The sequence below is a fragment of the Raphanus sativus genome, chromosome 6, assembly GCF_000801105.2.
Source record: "Raphanus sativus cultivar WK10039 chromosome 6, ASM80110v3, whole genome shotgun sequence".
NCBI lineage: Eukaryota > Viridiplantae > Streptophyta > Magnoliopsida > Brassicales > Brassicaceae > Raphanus > Raphanus sativus.
Window position 1 is genome coordinate 35,102,739 of NC_079516.1, and position 21,550 is coordinate 35,124,288.

The 21,550-nt window shown below is 30.3% G+C and overlaps 3 protein-coding genes and 1 long non-coding RNA gene across 4 annotated transcripts; 2 read left to right on the forward strand and 2 right to left on the reverse strand.

Moving 5' to 3' along the window:
• Nucleotides 1-905: 905 nt before the first annotated feature.
• LOC108810319 (uncharacterized) lies at nucleotides 906-2,790 on the reverse strand. The gene is made up of 7 exons (XM_018582439.2): nucleotides 2,654-2,790; nucleotides 2,182-2,430; nucleotides 2,045-2,100; nucleotides 1,897-1,975; nucleotides 1,687-1,825; nucleotides 1,347-1,460; nucleotides 906-1,275 (listed from the first exon to the last, which is right to left on the reverse strand). Exons 2-7 carry the CDS (start codon nucleotides 2,343-2,345, stop codon nucleotides 1,084-1,086), a joined length of 744 nt encoding a protein of 247 aa, XP_018437941.1. The 5' UTR covers nucleotides 2,346-2,430; nucleotides 2,654-2,790; the 3' UTR covers nucleotides 906-1,083.
• A 5,531-nt stretch (nucleotides 2,791-8,321) lies between these two features.
• Nucleotides 8,322-9,265, forward strand: LOC108808314 (uncharacterized). The gene is made up of 2 exons (XM_018580481.1): nucleotides 8,322-8,326; nucleotides 8,461-9,265. The coding sequence occupies exons 1-2, from the start codon at nucleotides 8,322-8,324 to the stop codon at nucleotides 9,263-9,265; spliced, it is 810 nt and encodes a 269-aa protein (XP_018435983.1).
• A 6,326-nt stretch (nucleotides 9,266-15,591) lies between these two features.
• Nucleotides 15,592-16,501, forward strand: LOC108806941 (MLP-like protein 28). Its single transcript, XM_018579157.2, has 2 exons — nucleotides 15,592-15,884; nucleotides 15,964-16,501. The coding sequence occupies exons 1-2, from the start codon at nucleotides 15,677-15,679 to the stop codon at nucleotides 16,239-16,241; spliced, it is 486 nt and encodes a 161-aa protein (XP_018434659.1). The 5' UTR covers nucleotides 15,592-15,676; the 3' UTR covers nucleotides 16,242-16,501.
• Nucleotides 16,363-17,603, reverse strand: LOC130495919 (uncharacterized). The gene is made up of 2 exons (XR_008934917.1): nucleotides 17,369-17,603; nucleotides 16,363-16,903 (listed from the first exon to the last, which is right to left on the reverse strand). It is a non-coding gene; the product is annotated as an uncharacterized LOC130495919 (long non-coding RNA).
• Nucleotides 17,604-21,550: the final 3,947 nt, after the last annotated feature.

Sequence of the window (21,550 nt, forward strand, 5' to 3'; positions counted from 1 at the left end):
CTTGAAGAAGCGACTCTAAGTCGGCCTTGAGAGCAGAGGAAAGGGTTTACCACGCCGAGACGCCAAGGCAAAGGAGAGGATCCTTCGACTGCTACACCGCTCCAACTAGATCCCAAGATCCATGAAAAATCAAATAGACCGAGTCAGAAACACTACCCATGCACCACCATCACCGGAGTCGATGACCAGATCTAGAAAGAGGAAAACCAGATCCGTCGAGGCTCCATCTTTAAAAACCAACTCCAATCCATGCGATAACTTTTTTCCTCTTCTAAATTTCAAGTTGTCGTTTTTCCTTTACCCTTCTTTCGCCAGTCGTATTCAGTTTTGAACTTAATACTCCACGACTCTCCTATTACATCACTACAAACAGATAAAAAGATAATAATCTCTATAGTGTTTAAAATTTTTGTCTGCCTAAGGACATGATTAAACCCGGTCTCTTAGCCGGAGTTTTTAACTCATGATTTGATATTTTTTATATTTTTTTACACTTTTCGGTTAAGAGTCGGCTCCTATATCTATTATTTAAGAGACGGTTTTTAGCTTTTCTTAATTAAAATCTAAGAAAATCTAAGAACCGTCTCTCAACCGAAGTTAAGAACCCCAATCAAGAGATCGAGGTTAATCATGGTCTAGAACTATTTTTGTAGTTCAACTATTTTTGTAGTTCAGCAGTTGGAAGAAATTAAACTCATGTTCCTTAAGAGAAATTATTGAACATGACTAAACCGGATCGACTCTAATGGGCCTGGGCTTCGTGTAACCAAGGCGAGTAATTCTGTAGCGAAGAGACAGAACCGGGAAATTGATTTTGGTTCGGTGGTATTCAAGTGCAGCTTGGAGAGCAAGACTGCAAGAGTATGTTGGATTTCACGATTGATGTGTTGGCTAGCGAGAGAGAGTTCTGTTTTATATTGCATGGCCTTTTAGAAATTCAATAATGTTCTTACATGATCATGTATACACCATCTACTAGAACTTAAGTAGATATTACCGGGTACAATGTTTCTTAGTTATGTCGGCTGATTATGAGTAACACAGAAACTATTTTGGTTTCTCTGTTCCAAGAGTAGATATCTACTATTCAAGAAGCTTATTACATGTTCCAACTCCAATGGCTGCAGCAAGGTGCCAACCAGCGTGAAGGAACTGTGTCTCGGGGAAGAAGTCATCAGCTATGAACAGCGCACCTCCTAGCAACGAAGACATCTTGTGTACGTTATGAGCTGTTTTGAGATCTGGATCCTTTAAGCTTCGTTTAGCAAACGCCACCTGATTCAAAATGTGTCGTTCTGTTAGATTACATCAAGAAGTGTAAGTGTCTCATGAGCTTTAATTAGTACCTCCATCATTCCGGTGTGAACAGCAGAGACCATTAGAGGCTGAAACGGTAGAACTAAAGCTGATGCAGCCATTAAGAACTTTGGATTCTCATTCCTTAGAGCCCTTGAAAGACACTGTCCAATACACAAATAACCGCTTATATTGGCTAAAGATAGTAGAGTGGTCCTGGACATAGCTAAATAAAACATTTATACTAACCCCAAAAGTTTAGAGCTATTATATATGACATGGGCTCCCAAATTATTAAAAACTATATCTTTTTTACTAAAATGTTTAGTAAATTGTTTAAGACCCCTCCTCCTCCCAGAACTCTAAGGGCCATATATGAGTGGAGCTTACTACTGTTGTTGTGGCGATCATAGTGTAATCTAACCATCTCAAATACTTCCTCAACTTTCCTCTAGAGGCATGATACAGACTCGACGCGATTCCAACTCCAATTAGGGAGTTTGCGTACACCTTTGTGTTCAGGTTCTTCCTACATTGCATAGTTTCTAGTTAGAGAAAGTCTACTTATAAATGGGTGGAGCAAAGAGAGAGAGAATTTACCTTGGTGCTTGCATTCCAAGGAAGATGAAAGGAAGGGAAGTAGCCACGTTAGCTGCTGTTTCTAAGGCACTCTGGTCACCTGTCATATAATCGATTCATGAGAATGGGAAGACAAAGATGGAAGGGTTTATAGTGTTTATAATAATACCGCGAATGCAACAGTGGATTGGCCTTAGACATGGAGGTCTTTGTTGCCAAACACGTCTGTAAGAAAAAAAAGAAGAGAAACCAAGTTATGAGTATTATCCATGGAAGAAGCTTAAAAACATCCTGTCATGCACGTACTCGATGAATAGTCTTTGATTTGTTCCCATTTCTGAGGATTTGCAGTTGGTCTGAAAGTCACCAACTTGGGTTGTCCGCTCGTATGAGAAGGGAGACACGACGTGAACTCCATGGATACCCTCAAGGGCGTTGTTTCTTGACTTTGTTGCAGTTTGGAGGCTCATTAGCTCTGTTTCAAAACCACACAACAAGACCGAACTCGCTTCTTTCGCCAGGAAAGCAATTACTTGCTGGCTGTTTCTGTTTGTTCTGTAATGATAGAAAAAAAACAAACATATAATGGAGACAAGTCGTTGTAGGTTCCGTTACTCCACAAGTTGTGTGCTCGATTCTCAGTGATTCGAGTCGTAGTTGCGTCTTCACTTATATATTACATAAAACTTATTATTAAGCAAGAAGCAGCCGTTTGACAAAAAAAAAAAAGAAAAAAAAGCAAGAAGCAGCTAGAGAAGGAGAGAGAGAGAGATCGAACCTGCAGGAATGGCCGTAACGTTAGAAAGTTTTGAGAAGAAATAAGTGCATAAATAATGGAGGAGGAGCAAGTAGAAGAGGAAGAGGAAGAGGAGAGAATATAGCAATAGAGATGCGAATGAGTTAAGAATCTTCTTCCTTCAAGTCTCTTCCTCCACGGCATATTCTCATCATCAATATTCTTATTGCGGTTACCCGGCCTGGTTTTTCCGGGTCAGAAACCGTTTTGATCCGAACACACGTTAATGCATGGTTTACAATATGGGCCAAATAAGGGTTAAGCCCAATATATGAAGAGAACTGGACAATGCGTGTCTTTTGCGAAATATCATCCTCTGAAATTTCTTGACGTTGGATTAAGATTTGGGTTTGCCTTTGTTTAGTCATTTTGAACCTTTTTGACTAAAGGCATTTAGTCATTTTGAACCTTTTTGTTACAAATCTTCTCTTCTCTTTCTATCGAGGAGCCGTCGTTTGTAATTTCAATTTCAGATATCTTTTTCTTTAACCTCATGTTTAATTTCAATTTCAGATATCTTTTTTTTTGTCGTAAATATAAGATTTTAGAACTTTTTAAATAATAGAACTATATGCAAAATATATTTAATGATTGGAACAAACTACAATGGTAAAAATGTTCAATTTTATCAATATATATGACATATAATTTAATTTGAAGGATATTAAAATTCTCATCCTCCTATATATTAATTGAGAATACAATTTAGTTAATTTTCTTATGTGCCACTCTTACGAGAGCTCTCTAATTAATCGTTTTGATTTGATTGGTCAAAAGTTTTTATTTTTAATTTATTTAATTCAGTTCTATAAGAAAATAAATCAAGAATAATGTTATATCATTAGCCAAACAAATAATATTTAACAAAAATGATTTTAAGAAGTCATATTTTAGAAAATTGTGTCATCAATGATCGGGTTTCCTACATTTAATATTTCCAGGAAAATCTAATTAGCATTGTAGCGTTTGGTAAGTTATAAGAAGATTATATTAAAAAAACATTCCAAACAATATTATATATTATAACTAACTTTAGAATAAATGTCGAAATATAACTTGTATAAAAATATATTTTATTCATAGGTTTAATATATGATTATAATTAAAACTATAAATAACATATTTATAGTGTAACAATATATATATATAAGGTGAAGATCGGTGCCTTGCGCGGTGTCAGGCCATTCTTAAAATATTAACATTCTTTAACATAGTGAGATTTTATAAAATATTATAAAATAAATATGTGATTTTAGAATTTTTTTTAATAATAGCAACTATATGCAAAATATATTTTAATGATTGGATCAAACTAACATGGTTAATTTTATCAATATATATGGCATATAGTTTAATTTCCTTATCCTCATATATATTAATTGAGAAGACATTTTAGTGATTATGATTATGTGTCACTCATAGGAGAGCTCTCTCATAATCATTTTAATTTGATTGGTCGAAAGTTTTTGATTTTTGATTTATTTAATTTTGTTCTAAAAGAAACTAAATTAAGAATAATCTTATATCAATAGCCAAACAAATCATACTAACAAAAATAGCTTTAACAAATATGTATTTTAGAAGATTGTGTCATCAATACTCAATTTTTCTATAGTGAATTTCGCTTATGTATCATTCATAGGTGAAATTTAGTTTTAATTCTCTTAATTTGATTGGTTGTTGGAATTTGAATTTATTTAATTAAATCATCCTATAAAATTCATCGTGTGTCATTCATAGATGAAATTTATAATTAATTCTCGTAATTTGATTGGTTGTTAGCATTTGAATTATTCATTTATCTATGTAAATTGAAAAGTAATTATACAATCAATTATCTGCCATTTTTAGTTTTGAATACCTTGTTCATATTTAAACTAAAATGTTATTACCTTTAATCATATTTAAAACTTTTGTTTTTGAAAAATATTTCGGAAAAATATAAAAGAAAAAATAATTTTATTAAATTTAAAATAAATTAAAAATAATCAAACAAATAAAAAATATAAGTAAAACAAAGCAGTAATTCTGATGTTGGAGCTATAGAAAACTCTGACCATCATCTTGGAACTACACAAATTTTTTTTCCTCTATGAAAGGTAGAATAAAAGAAAGATTATAATGTGGCTTTCATAGAAATTCTTTTAGTAACTTATATTTATATTGTTGAACTATCTAAGATCTTCTAAAAATATATGTTGAAATTTTTGATAATCAAACAATTAAAGTTAAAATTTAAAATTTAATATCTTTCATCATTTTTAGTGATTGTAATATTAAAAACATCATATATATTTCTCCGTATAATATTATTTTCCGCGAAATCGCGGGCAAACACCTAGTATATATTAAAATAGAAGTATTATCACTAAATATTTTCACACTACGTTGGACTCGTGGCAGTCTCACATCGATTTTAATTTGAGTATTCTGACGTGTCGACCTCATAATCGTTTGATAATTAATGCGTTTACATTCTAATTTTTAACTCAACTGCAAATAATTTAATGTGTTTACACTAATTTTTTATAATCAGCTTATTTTTAGTTCTTTCATTTTTAACCTTTGTATTATTGAACTGAAATTCTCTCCGTTCAAACTACTGAATAATATCATTTTGAAAAAAAAAATTACAAAATCATTAAGATTCACTTCAAGTAAAATACTGGAATGTAAATGTTTTTAGAAATTGAAAGTTTCATATATTCCTGAAATTAGCCATGGTTGAGGCTTCTGAACACAAATGTAATAAATAATTGTGATTGTTTATGAATTAAGAAAACTGATGTAGAAAACACCACAAACAAATTCGGATCTTTAGTTCAGCCAAATATTGCCTTTCTTTACGGAACTTTCACAATTAACCAAAAGTTAGAAACATAATCAAATTACTAGAAAATAAGAAATAAGAAACGCTTAGAAAAAGATTCTTGAAATCGATTGAAAAACAGAATTCAGAAGCCGAATGTAGAGATCACATTATTTTCCACGCATCGGTAACACTTTTCACTCTCGTGTTTTATTATATTTACCAATAATCTTTTATAAGAAAATACACATTAGTGGTTATAGACAATGTCAATTTTGTAACATGCCCAACAATATTGGCATAACAACCAACCATTTTTATTGGTATTATTAAAGTATAGTCCAATAATTATGTATGTTAAGCAAGCTGAAAATATCTGTTGTAAATTTATTTTATTTTGCTTTATATTAGGAGAAGAAAGTAAGTTTGGATAAAATATCTGGATCTGTAGAACCAAACCGAACTAGATTTCAAAGTAATATTAAATACAAACTAAAATTGATTAAGTACTTAGATGGATCTCAACAGTTTAATATCTAGATAACTAGACCCGAATCTAATTCAAACTAAAATATTTTGGACACCAAAATTATCTTAAATTGCAATTATATATTTAAATATGTTAATTATTTTAAATATGTTAAATATTTAAATTCAACTAATTTTATGTAAATTTAAATATTTAGTCTTACTTTATTCAATTTTAAGGTTTTATATTATTTTATTTTCAAATTTTGAGAATTTAAGTATATTTGAATTTTTGTTAAAAATACATAATTAAAATGGGTATCCAAACTCGAACCGAACTAAAGCCGCAATGATTTGAACCAAATCTAAACTAAAAATTATAGATATCCGTATACAATTCAAATTTCTAACTCTAAAAATCCAAAATCAAAATAGACCAACTGAATCCAAACGGATATATGAATGAATATCCCTAGAAAAAACTATACAATAAACTTTTTGGTATAACATACAATAAATCATTTAATAAACTATTTCATTCTGCGTACAGCGCTACTACCTAGTAACTTATATTCTACTAATTATCTTGAATGATATGTTTTTTTTATCTTGAATGATATGTTGAACACGATGAGCAATACTTTGAGTGAGTTAGAAAAGCCGTGGTGCAGAATAGTTTTTTTCTTAGCATATTCCACTAGCTAAAAGTAAGTTTTTAAAAATTGCCACCAAATTTTCCAAAAAGAAAAGGGATGCCGAAAAATTGATTCCCTTGTCACTCTTCTTGGCTAAAATGCATTTCATTAAATTATTAATTCCTTTTTAAACACGTTTTTTGACATTATTCTTTTTTCAGTTGTAGATTTTCTCATTCTTGGCATATAATTATTTAAAGTAAAATATATATATTTAAATCACATGGTTATTTAGGAAATATACATAATATTATAGCTAGTCTATTTTTATCAAATAAAAGGAAGCGCTATCTAATCTATTAATTTATGTTCTTATTTGAACTTTATATGACATGTTTTTAATTTGGACTTATTAAATATGTTGTGATTAAATATACTACATATACAATTTTATATGGTAACTGGTATGTTTAAATTAAACTAATTATGGTTTGGATTAATATTTAAGTAACAAACCATTTTTAATCTAAACCAAACAAATACGGTTTGGAATATTTTTTTTTTGTCGTCGACTATTACAAACTCATATAGACTCTGTAATCCAAGTTGGTTGCTCCGCATCCATGTGACCAACAAAGGTCGTTTGGTTTCTAGCTCCTCGTGCTAGTCCGTCGGCCTTCTGATTTTGTGTGCATGATACATAGATAATCTCTGAGCTGTGAAAATTTGGATTAATTTGGGAGAAATCAATTGAACTTATTAAAATCACATCTAATAGATAGATTGGTTATTGTTAGAAGAGCAGCCGTCGATTAATTTTGAAACCCTAGTTAAAAGAGCAGCCATCGATCTTTTCTTTCTTACTCCGGTGGTTGGTGGTTCTCACCGCCACCGGAGCGGCTAAGACTCCGGGGAAAGAGGTTCTCAAAACTTTTTACCACCGGCTTTCTGTTTCTGGGAGGGGATGGTTCCTCTAGCATCTCTATCGCCGGCTGTGTCTCTGGGAAGGATGGTTTTTCTAGCATCTCGATCACCGGAACTTATGTTCTTGTTTGGTGAATTATTATTAGCTTGAAGTCTTGGAAATACTGCTTTTGTTTGGTTCTTGTTGTTTCAGTCACTTCGTCGCATCCTAAGTTGACCTTTTGGGTTCGTTTTTTGTGATTTATGTTCGCTGTGGAGGTATCTAATAGACCTTATCTTGGTCCTTTGTGGTTCTGGGAGATGGTTTCTAGACGAAGCAGTTAACTTGACCTTCAGTTTTTCTCTTGCGAGGAGGTGGACAGTTTTTGTTCTGTAGGTCACTTGGCTGCCTTGCGAGTGTTCGCGTGTAAGAGCTGGTGGTCTTCTTTGACGTTTTCCCAAGTAGCGTTTCAAGGTCTTTTGTCCTTGTATCTTAGTTTTAGTGGTGGTTTCTGGTCATACAAGTTTCACATGGATAGCAGCTGCTGGAGTTGGTGTAGTTTTGACCTCTCGATTGTTTCTTATGCTGCTGGTTCTAGTATGGCTTGGTGATATCCCCTTCAGGGTTGGGACTGCTCAAGACATTTGTTCCTTAGGTCAGCTCCATTGATATCGAATTCTTTTGGAAAGGTGGAAGGAATAGACTTGTGGACATATATGGGTTTTAGGCTCTGTTTATGTCTTTGTTTTATTTTGTTTGGTTATTGTTGCCTCCAGGTTATCAATATGGTCAACTTCCAAGGATTGATTATTTGATTATAAACTTAAAAATCAAATGGGGTGAGAAAAGTCAGAGATTCAGCAAGAGCCTTTGCTTTGAAACTCATATGGCGACTGTTCACTCAGCACACTTCACTGTGGGTTAATTGGGTAAAACACTACCTGCTGAAGTATAACTCTTTCTTGGATGTCAGGGATGAGTCTGAGGAGTCTTGGATATGTAGAAAATTATTAAATCTGAGAGAAGTAGCTTATCAGTTCCTCAAGATTGAAGTTAAAGATGGCAGGAACTGTCACTTCTGGTTCGATGATTGGGCAGGGCAGGGGCGATTGATAGACACGACAGGAGCTGCAGGTACTATTCTTCTTGGTGTGCAGAGACATGCTAAGGTCTGTGATGCAGTAACAATGGATGGTTGGAGGATAAAAGGACAGAGAGGTAGGCGTTCTCATGATCTATATAATAGTATTATGGCAATAGAACCACCTCGTCCTGAGGATGGAAGTGATATAATTTTATGGAGGCACAGTGAGGATGACTACAAAGTGGTTTTCTCTGCAAAGCAGACTTGGGAACCGATTAGACCAAGGCGGAGCAAAGTTGTATGGTTTCTACAGGGAGTTCCTCGTTTCTCTTTTATCCTTTGGCTTGCGATAAATAACAAGCTTTCTACGGGAGATAGAATGAGGCAATGGGGGATAACCCAAGGCTGTGAACTTTGTGGGGAAAGGGATGAGACAAGAGACCATCTGTTCTTTACTTGTCCCTACTCCTATACGATATGGGAGAGACTAGCCCGAAGACTTGTGGGAAGCGACATCAATCCGGATTGGCAGTGGACGGTGCAGCAGTTGCAGAGAATGGGGGGTAGGGGAGTTGATCCGTGTCTAGCAAGACTTTTGTTTCAGACGATAGTTTACCATATATGGAGGGAGAGAAATGGAAGGAGGCATCAAAGCTGCAGGATCAGAAGCGTAGGCTTATTGATAAAGCCATGAGGAACAGGATCAGTTCTCTAAAGTATGGATCAGACCACAAACTGGGAGGACTAATGCAGCGATGGTTTCAGATTACGATGTAGATTCTTTTTTCATACTACAGATTACAGTAGGTGACTGATACGTAAATAATATTCTTTTGATAATTCAATAAATTTGAAATTTCATTAAAAAAAAAAAACTTAAAGATCAAGATCTATAAATTGTTTCGACCAATTATAGGAATGTTACTTGTGGTTTATTTTCTTATAAACACATCGCAAATGTAGTAGTTTTATATTATAACATAACATCGAGTTCTTCTTCTTAAACATTTCGCATATTTTATACGCAAATCTCTGTTATATACCCAAACAAAACATAAATGTATTATTACATGATCATATATTCCCAAGATAATATAGCATGCTATAAAATACATATTTCAACAATATCATTCTATATAGTTTTAGATATACTTTTATGTATTCAAAATTCAAAATCTGTTATTTAAAATATAGACATATCTTTGAAACAAATATATCCCTAAATTTGTGAATTTTAAATTTTAAATTACCATCTTCCATTGATATCAAATTTTTTGATGTTAGTAACAATATCAAAGATAATATATTAATATATTTTAAATTTATGCTATAATCATGGATTAGAAAGAATATTCAATATTCGGTAATTTTGATAATATCTTATATTTTTCAGAACTTTTTGGTTCTAAACATCAAAACCAAATTAAGACTACTATTATAACTTAATAAATAACAAACATCATATACTATTTAATATAAATTTATAAGTATAAATAAAAAATAACACATGCCAGCGCACAGATTACTATAAATAAAGTATAATTGCAAATTTAGATGAACCAAACCAAAAACTAAAATCACAAAACTCAAACAAAACTCAAATTCATATCATATTTTATATCGGTTTTAAAGCTACAACCAAAAAAATAGAAAAATGGCTGTAACAACCTTATTTTCTAAAGCCCTATCTTTTCAGCTGTAGAAACTTTATTACTGTATCAGTATATTTTTTAAAGCTACAGTTATGTCATCTTTTCTATTAAAATATTTTCTATTAAAATAGAAGAAAAAAAATCTACGGTACAAAATGATAGGAGGACAATTTAATTAATCATTTAATATGACATATTTGATTATTTACATTAATCAATAAAATATATATCATTTCTAAAAAATAATAAATAACGATATAATAATAAATCAATTTTAGTTTTATTTTAATTATAAAAAATTTGTTAAGAAATAATCTAGCAAGATCTTACTAAAGATATAATTTTTATATAAATTAATTTATTAATTAATTTCGTAATTATTATTATAAATTAATGTTAATTAAAAATAAAACTTATATGCTATATTTTATAAATTTTATAATTATAGTCTATCTTATATTAAAATAGAAATGACATATGAAATAAATATAAAAAACAATATTAAATTGATAAGTTGACATATTTTATTTTTAAAGGTTTTTTATTTAAATAAATAAATAACACTTACTGTAAAAAAATGTTAAAATTCGTAAATCATGTAATATTTTATACCCCAAAAATAAATTGTTAACATACAATTTTTATAATCACAATAAAATATTATATATTAAAATTTTTATTTATTTTGAAACTCACAATAATATATTTTCTAAAAATATTTATATACAAAATATAAATTATATAACCAACCTTTAGTTCATGTGTTAAAAGTATGCTATTATAAGACTTTACAATTTTAATATTCGTTAAACATATTAATAATATACCAATAAATTTATTATTAATTTGAAATTATAATAAATTCTGTTGAATATATACAATAATTAAATTTCAACTAATGTTTTATAAAGTAATGCATTAACTAGATTTTAATCCGCAATTTAAAAGCGTGGGATTAATTTTTGATTAAATTTTTAATGATCATTATAAATTAAATATATAATTTTAATATTTTAAGCTTTGTATATAATTTAAAAAATATATATATATATATCATTTTTAGTTCTTTTTTATTAACTGGACCAGAAATTTGAGAATTTCAAATTATTTGAACCCTTGTTATTGGAAATCTATTTATTTAACTCGTGTTTTTAACATGTTTTCATTGATTTTTTTTAATTTAAAATCAAATACGATAATCTATGTATTTTGATAAGTGTAATGAAATAAATCATAAATTTTAGTTTGTATATGAATTATATTTTTACAATTCTATAATATTGTATGTCAAAATATGTGTGGCTCTTATTGATGTGTATATGTTACCCTATGGATATATTTATTTAATGTAAATTATATAAGAAAAGTTACTAGTCATAACATAATGTATATATTTAAGTCGTATTGTTTGCACAGAATTCTCCAAGCGGGTAAATTTATCAACAAAATATGATGATATATAATTTACCGTGTAGGATTATTTAAATGTATAAAGTATGAAAACTGTATAAAATGTATAACATAAAGCATATGCAACTATTTACTTATTTACTATGCATTTTGCTTGCATCGTACATTTTGGTTGTGCACGTAATTACTTTAATTAAACCTCACGAAAATTTAGCCGAATTAACTGACTGAATATTTGTTGTTAGACGTAATTAAGGATATAATCTTATTATATCTTTAATTAATTTCACTCATAAATAAATAGCAATGGCACAAATGTAATATTTAGAAAAAATCGAGGGGATATCAAAAAGTGTACTTCAGTTTTATTATATAGATTTAGTAACAAAAAGATTCAAAAGTCATAAAATATTCCAAAATCAAAAATATTTGTGTAATTTTCCAAATTTCTATTGACCAAATATACAATTGTGATATTAAATATTTTAAACTCATAATCATAATAATTCAAATTTTATAAAAGATAAATGATAGATGTTAAAATATAAAATTTTGCAGTGAAAAAACAAATAATGTTATAAAAATAAAATAGTATAATATTTTAATGTATTAATTGAATAAAAAATCAGAAAAATTAATACCATAACATCAAAAATATCTTATATCGATAAAGTTTACCAAACTAATATGATAGATGCTACTATTTATAAAATGTACTACGATAATAGAGCTGAACTACTTAAACAGAATAATATATTTACTTATAAAATCCTGAAATATACTATATTGATAGATGCTAAAATATATTTTAAATACAATACGAAAACATAACTACCTAAGAGATATCATTTCTGTAGTATAAATAAATAAACTTTATAAATGCATTGTATGCAAACCACAGAAACTTTTAGAAAATATATTTGTACATGATTCTCTATTTGATTATTTAAGAATATGAATTTACTATATTGAACTCAGAAATATATTAATATGTAATAATAATTAATACATGTATACAACAACTCATTATATATTAATAATACTGTATAAGAAACTTAAAACAATAAGATTATAGAATTGTACAATATTTAATACTAATATGTATATCATATATTTAAAATATTTACGGTAATATTAAAATTATAAATTTTAAAAATAAATATAATATATGCACAGACATGCGGGTCAAATTCTAGTTTTTATTATTTAAATTTTCAATATGTTGTTTCTAAAATCCCTCTCTAAATACTCTTTGTTATAGTATATATGAATAATAAGGGTTACATGTTAAAAAAAATTATTTCTTTTCAAAAAGTTATTGAAAATATAATTTAAAAATTTACTTAATTATAAACAAAACACTAAAACACACAATTAATTATATAATTTTTGATAAAGTTAAAATTACTCAGATATATGAAAATATTTTATATTATAAAACAAAAAGATCTCCTAAAACATCATACATATTCAAATGGAGAGAGTAAACAGTGTTGATAGACATCTGTGGAAGGTGTTCAAAAAAAAAAGACATGTGGACAACTACTAAGAAAGAGAGATCACTAAATCGTTATAGAAAAATGGGTCCCCAATATTCATTTATAAATATAATAAACACTAGATTTTGATCCGCGCTTTAAAGCGTGGGTTTTTTCTCGATAATAACAATATTTACATGAATAAGTAGTTTGGGTTTGATGTACATTATTAAGTAATAAATTTGTATTATATCAAAAAAGGGATGAAGTTAAAATTATATATGTGTTTTCGTACTTGATTTAGACCCGTAGTCAAACCGATAAATTTGGTATTAGCCCGTCTATAATCCGATTCAGATTTAGTTAAAATACAATGTGTTAAAACCAATAAAACTCGGTAAACCCCCAAAGATCTATCATTAACCTATAATCAAATACTGATTGACCCGATAAAAATCATATAAATTTGATGATATTTATTAAGAAAATTGATTCAATCTTTTAAGTCGAGCTTTATAGCATGTGATTAATATTTTTTTTAAAAGAAATTGTTTTACATGAGTATTCCAAACTAATTGAAGGTCCAGATTAATCCGCAATATGAGAAGTTCAGTCCACAAAAGAACTCACTCTCTGAATATTGAAATGAGACCATGTATCTTTTTATGTAACAAACATAATGTATATATATATATATATATATATATATATATTAACATTTTATATGATTTATGATTAAATTTGTGTATATATTTTAATTTTGTTATTTTTAAGGAAATTATAATTGTAAAGATTTCATATCATTCTGATCTGCATCATCAATCTCTTTATTTAACATATTTGTTTATCGTGTTTTATTAGTTAGCTGAACAATTTATTTTATCAAATAAAAATTTTATTTATATAAGTTTGGGAAATTCTTTTAAATAATCTTTTAAAATTTTTGTTCCAAAATAACATTCAAGGAGAAAATGATAAAAATATATTTAATTAAAGATGTTAAAGTTTTAAAAGTTTAATATCTTTTAAAAGTTAAGATTCATGTTTGAAATAAAATAAAATAAAATGATATTTGGGGTTGACAAAGCTTTAAGATGAAAAAACTATTTATAAGAGTATGTTGTTAATGGAGTTGGCGTCAAAATACTTTAGGTTATAATTTTGGTTAATTTGTTAGTTACGAATGAAGATATTTAGAAGATCCTAAATTATACCTATTTATTTATATAATATATGCAAAATTTGTTAACCAATTAATATAAGAATGATACTATGGAATAATGTCTTGGTTATATAGCGCACATAAATTAAATAATGAATATTTGAAATCAAAATATACATTTTCTTAATCAACATAAATCTCGCCCTAAACCTATGAAATATGTAATATTTTTGTTAAAAGATCATGGTATAACTTTTGAATTGAATAGTATTGATATCTTGGAGATTTTTTTGTTACCTATATAATAGGAATTTCACATTAAATTTATCTACCCATATTACCTATACAATCGAGTTCACAAAGCATATCACTATTTTCATATTTTCTAAGGTAATAAAATATCAGCTGCAAAACTGGTTCAAGACATATTTTTGCATACTACATCCAAAGCTTTTACATAAGTCGGACTTCATTTTCATGGTGATTTTGTAAAAACATGAAAAATATAAACAATAATAAAAAATAAGTTCATGCTTAAACATATAGAAGTTAGACTACATTTTATTTATATTGAAATAATTAGAAGACGTGTGTAATTTAGTGTTGTAACTTCACACGTATAAGGTTATGGATTTCAGTTGAAAAAATGGATATAGATTTCTTTAGTGTCTCGTCTTCTATGTGGAGTAGGTTTATATATCAGGTGAAATGAGTCTTGTATTGAAATGAGATTAAAGATACATGTTTAATTAGAATTAGGAGTATATTAAAATATATAAACTATATTGTGTGTTGTGTATATCATTCTCGTGTAGTTTAGAAGAAAAAAATCATTCTCGATCGTGTAGGAGTAGGACATATTATGGTCCACTAAATAAACATTGGTATATCGTAGAGAAAGATGTGGATATGGTTAGAGAAATATTTGGTTATGTATTGTTAGTAATTCAATATTGTTAGTTATATTAAATAGGGTAAGACCAAAAAAATTTGAAAATGAAAGGGTCCAAAATAACTTGCATAAATCGACTTTCAAGACTGCTTTCCTTTTAATAGTATAGATGTAAAGAAGCATAGCTGCATCGAACTTCACTGATGCATGGTAAAAGTGAAAGGTACCTATTCAAACCAACTCTACTAAGATAATATCCAGAATATATATTAGTGAAAGCTAATGCTTCTTATGCTTTAGTAAAGGGACGGTTCAAATAACAACGATATATATTATATATTATCTGAGATTAAATTTCTGGGAATAAAAAGGGTCACTAGAAGATTAACTATATCCCATTTTTCTGCCTAGTCAAATTTTCTCATTACTTCCTCTATAAAAAGGCTAATGAATTGTTAAGATACTCATACACTCACATTAACACCCAGAGACACTAAACACCGTCTGAAAAATGGTACGGACTACGATGCAGTCTTCTATGGTAGGGGAGATTGAGACAACTATTGAGATCAAAGCTCCCGCCCAGAAGTACTACCACATGCTCACTGGAAAACCAAACGATCTTCCGAAAGCCAGTCCTGAAAACCTCCAGAGATGTGATGTGCTCGAGGGAGAGCCTGGAGAAGTTGGAAGAATTCTCTTCTGGAACTACGTCACCGGTAAGCATAAAAACTATCGACTCGTTAGATATATTGTTTTGCAAAAACATGAAAACGTAAACACCCGTTTTGGGTGTAGATGGACAGCCAAAGGTGATGAAGGAGAGGATCGATGCACTGGAGCCGGAGAAGAATCTGATGGTGGCTAGGGTTATTGGGGGAGATCTAATGAATGAGTTCAAGAACTTCTTCCTCACTATTCAGGCGACCCCGAAACAAAGAGGACCTGGAAGTTTGGTTAAGTGTCACCTGAAGTATGAGAAGATTGATAAGAAGGTGGCTGACCCAGAGGACATACTCGTGCTGTTTGTCAATGCCTCCAGGGGCATGGACAAAATGCTTTCTTCTGAATTCTAGAGGATTCTTCAGATATCTATTCATCATCTATCAGTCTATCATCTATCCGTACAACTATGTATCTATCTATATATTGTGTCTGGGTGTTAAGCTTATATTTATCAATAATGTGCTCTCTATATGATTGAAGAGATCTAATATTATGCAAGTATGTCATAATCATATATACATGATTTCTAGTGTGTTACGTATCTTTGAAGTTATAAGTTGTAAACTGTAACTTGTGTGTTGCAATGATATTTCTTCTTGACTGGTGAGAAGGTGGCTCTGCAGTTCTTTGAATTGATGACCAAAGAGATCCGCGAACACCTCTTTTCCAAGGCATAAACCGACGCATGTGCACATATACACATTGTAATATTTTAGGTTAGCTGTGAGCATATCAACATTTCCCCTGCATTATATTACACTTGCTTTTTGTTGTTTTCTTTCAAAGATTGTCTGACCATGGAACACCGACCCACTCAATTTGAATCTCAACCTCACCGCTTTCAACATATCTCAGGTTGAGAAACATGTCGTGGACCATCTTTCCTTTACTGAAGATGATTCAACTCTCTTCAGCCAAGCAGTTTTCTTTGAGCCTCTAGAAACGGCCTGATGTCTATTACCACATCTCCTATCTTGTCATGCGAAGTGAATGTGTCTTTATTTTACATTTCCTGTAAGCGGAATAGAAAAGAAAACAATCAAAGACTCTTTGATCAACAAGTCCCACGTACCGGCCGGTCCTGCCCGGTGATACTTTCGCTTAACTACATGTAAAAAGCTATTATACATTGGTGATAGGTCCTATGGCTCTTAAACTGTAGAAATACTTCTTTTTTTTTTATTAAGATTCACCTCAAAATTTTGGCTCTATAAATCTTAGGACCCCCAAGATCAAAAAAATAACTCACAAGATACACTTGACTAGGATCACTGACTGCAAGGCTTAGTTAATTGTCGTTCCACTCTGGGTTACAGACTTACAGTTATTTTCCACACTACGAGTCTTTAGTTTCTGAGCCAAATTCATTTATTAAAAAAAAGCAAACAAGAGATATAGCATCAGGAGAGGTATCATTCACACACCTTGTTTCCATCTCAGAGGATATAAATTCGATCTTTATAAACCAATAAAGTACCTGATGGGTGATGAACCATGGTGATGACTACGGAAGGGTGGCAGGTGGCTGCTATGAGATTCTCGACTAACAAGATTAATCCTTATTTTCACTAACAAGATCATCAATGTCTCTTCCTCTTGTCTGCTTTTTTTTCCTTGGATTCTTCAAAGAGACAAGTTGCGGAAGAATAATTAAAAACAGTTTCTAGCCTCTCAAGTCTGTGACTTTTTCTTTCACTACTGTCATTTATGCATCTTCGGGAGGATCTTGTTTAGGGATGTTAAAATGGGTTTCTGTTCGGGGGTTTTTAATGGGTTTCTCAAAAAATAAATGCCCGTTTAAATACATTTAGTTTAGTGGATTTTAAATGGATAGTTTTGTTAAAACTCATTTATTAAATGAGTTCTACTTAAAATTACCGAAGATCCTATTAACCCATTTAACTTAATATAATTAATTAATTATTTTTTATGAAAAATGTGATTATGTGATTTTGGTGGAAAAAACGATTATACAGTTTTGGCGGGAAAACTCAATTTTACGGTTTTGATGGGAAAACTCAACTTTACGGAAGGAAAAAACTCATTTTTTACGTTTGGCAGGAAACTCGTTTTTATTTGGTGGGAAAACTCGATTTTACAGTTTTGACTGGAAAACTCGATTTTACGGTTTTGACGGAAAAACTCAATTTTTATGTTTTGGCGGGAAAATTTGGTTTTACGGTTTTGGCGGGAAAACTTGGTTTTGCGGTTTTGATGGAAAATTCGGTTTTATGGTTTTTGCGGGAAAACTCGGTTTTACGGTTTTGGCGGAAAAACTCGGTTTTACGGTTTTGGCGGAAAAACTCGGTTTTGCGGTTTTGACGGCGCTTTTGATAGAAAACTCAATTTTATGGTTTTGGCCGGAAACTCGATTTTTACAATTTTGGCGGAAAAACTATGTTTTGCGATTTTGGCTGGAAAACTTGGGTTTTGCGATTTTGGCTGGAAAACTCGGTTTTGTGTTTTTGGCGAGAAACTCTGTTTTTACGATTTTGGCAGAAAACTCGGTTTTAAAGTTTTGACGGAAAACCTCAATTTTATAGTTTTGATGGAAATTTTTTATTTTTTTCTGTTTTGGCGGAAATATAAGATTCTTGTTAATAGAGTCGAATAGGTGAAAGAGGGCCTCAACATATTCACTGTATCAGGTCGACACTTTCGTAAGGTAAGACTTGTGTTACTTTCTAGTTTAGTCGTTGTGTGGCATCCGTGCTATCTTGGATCAAAAGACTATACAAGAGATAAAGCACCAAAAAAATCATCAATATTTAACAGCAACATGAAGTAGGATCTATCTCATGATTAAACGTCTCAAAATAATGCATGTTTAGTTTGCTACATACAACGATAAGCGCGCTGTAGAATGTTGTTGAAAGAAAAGCCATCGTGGATATATAGAGGTTGCTTTTTTTATATGGGAACTGGAATACGAGAAGCTATCACATTGTAAGACCACTAGATGTGTCTAAAACATCTCCTGAAAACATCCAGGGAGCCAGTATGCAAGAGAGAGAGATGGGCAGAGTTGGCGCTCGCATCACCTGAAACTATGTCTTGGTAAGAAAAAGTTGTATACATCTATAATTTACTGGACGCTATAAGATTTTATTGGTAAAGTCTGCGTTTTCAATGCAGATGGGAAGCCAAAAGTGGCCAAGGAGAGGCTGTGGAGCCGAAGAAGAATATGATAAAGTACAGAGTGATAGAGGGAGATCTGATGAAAGAGTTCAAGAGCTTCCTATCCACGGTCCAGGTTGTGAGATATCAAACTAGTCTCACATTGGAAAATTAGAAAAGAAGTGTCTGATATATAAAGAGATGTTAAATTTTAATTAGTATGACACATTTTGGGAATGAAACCAAAAGTAAATTCTTGCGGACTAGCCTCTTAGACTCAAAGTGTATAACATCGTACTAATCGGATATATAGAATTGAACATAAGCTTTCACAAACCCACACAGGTGACCCCGAAGCAAGGAGGACAGGAAATGTGGTGAAGTGGAACATGTTATACGAGAAGATTGGTGAAAATGTGGCTCACCCGAAGATTGCATAGTTCATGGCTATGATCCAAAATATCCTGCAACAAGGTGAAGCTAAATATGACCCCTGAGTGTACAAGGTTTGAGATGGGTGATCCCTCTCAAACCTCAAGGAGGTAGACTAAACAAACTAACTCAGAAAGTTCAAGATATGCAGTGGACTACAGTAAAAAAACGAAATGTTAAGAGTCCTAGAGGCTGGATACCTCCTTTTTGGGAGATCATCGATTCATGTAAACTCAAAGAGGTTCTATTTCATTATATTCCATCCATATCCCATAATTTCCCTGTTTCATGATAGTGATCATTTTCTTGTCGTTGCAATGTTATCACCGGCTTCAACTCTCAAGTTTAAAAGTAAAAACTTTTTCTCTATCCTTTTCTCATATGTTTTTTTTTAAATGTATATTTTCTCAACGGTAAAGGTTCTATCTAACAATTAATTGTAAACACTTGGTACTTTAATTAGATTTTGATCCGCGCGCCCGCGCGGGTTTTTGTTCTTTTTTATAAATCAAATATCTATTCTATTAAAATCTATTCTATTATCTATTCTATTAAAAGGGAAGTACAATTAGTACTTAACCCTGATCTTTTCTTAATATTTACCAATCTATGCCATTGGATTTAATACACTGTCGTTTTTGACTTAACAAATCCTACCTAATCAATTAACGTGAACCTAAAACATAGTGAAATATGACTTTAATTATGACATGCGTGCTTCACTTAACCGAATTAAATATGTTTCAGTATATTGACCGGTTATGTCGTTTTACGTAAAAGTTCAAACCGAATCAAATATGCCACAATCTCTATATGACTTACAAACATGTTTTAATACACGGTCCCCACTACATAAAATACCAATATTTCTACAAATGTGTTCCAATAGAAATCAAAACAAACATGTCGTCTGAATTATTATCCAATATTTTGTATATACATAGTTCGGTTCACACATAAAAAAGAACAAATTCTGTAAATTGGAAACCATGTAAATACCAATGTCTTGGTTTAGTTTGGTCTGCATAAATCAAAACAAACGTGTTTCCATACAAAATAATCCTCGGTTAACTATTGATATGTAGGATCAAAACCAATATATCATTAGATATCATAATATCGGTGCACCAAATCAAAACCAATTGAATTTCTTTGATTTCTAAGATTGATAATATTCCTAAAACAATCTATATTATTAAAACTGAAGTATAAATTAGGTTTATTTGGAAACATGAATAATAATTTTTAAAAAATGTTTGCTTGGAAACTTGGATAGTAGTTTAAAAAATAAGTTTGTTTGTAAACATGAATATCAGTTTAACAAAAAAAGGTTTGTTGGAAACATGAATAGCAATATAGAAAATGTATAATGTTGTTTGGAAACACATATAACAGTATATTAGAAAAAGAATGAATCTATATTATTAAGAAAAATTGGAAATCTATTATATTATGAGATACTATATATTTGTGCCAACTTTAAAATATACTAAAATTAGCTAATCTAATTATCTAAAAATATCATTAGTCTAAGATAATCATAAAAGAAAATTAAAACTTTATATATATTTTAAATCAAAATAATAGTTTAAATTTGATTTATATCAAAAATTGATTCAACATATACATATATTCAAAAATTTATTTTTACTAAAATATTTTCCAATAACCATTATTGAAAAATGTTTTCAATATATATAAGAAAACTACAATAAAAATTCAAATTTCATATACCAACTTAAATTATGATTTTTTATTTCACATTAAACTTTAAAATATAATATATATGATTATTTATATGATAGTACGTATAAAATACTATTAATTATATGTTTACTCTGTTTTTAAAGGAAAAAAATAGATAGTGAATTAGGGGTGGGCTTTCGGGTACACATTCGGGTTCAGTTCGGGTCTGTTTAGATTTCGGGTTCGCAGTGTCAAAGATTTCAGTCTAATTCGACTATTTCTAAATTTTGGTTTGGATTCGATTCAAATCTTTGCGGGTTCGTTCGGGTTCGGATAACCCATTTAAACTATTTTAAAATTTATTATATACTTTAAATTTTGCAAAATATATAAGCAAAATAATATGTTACATATAAATTTGAAT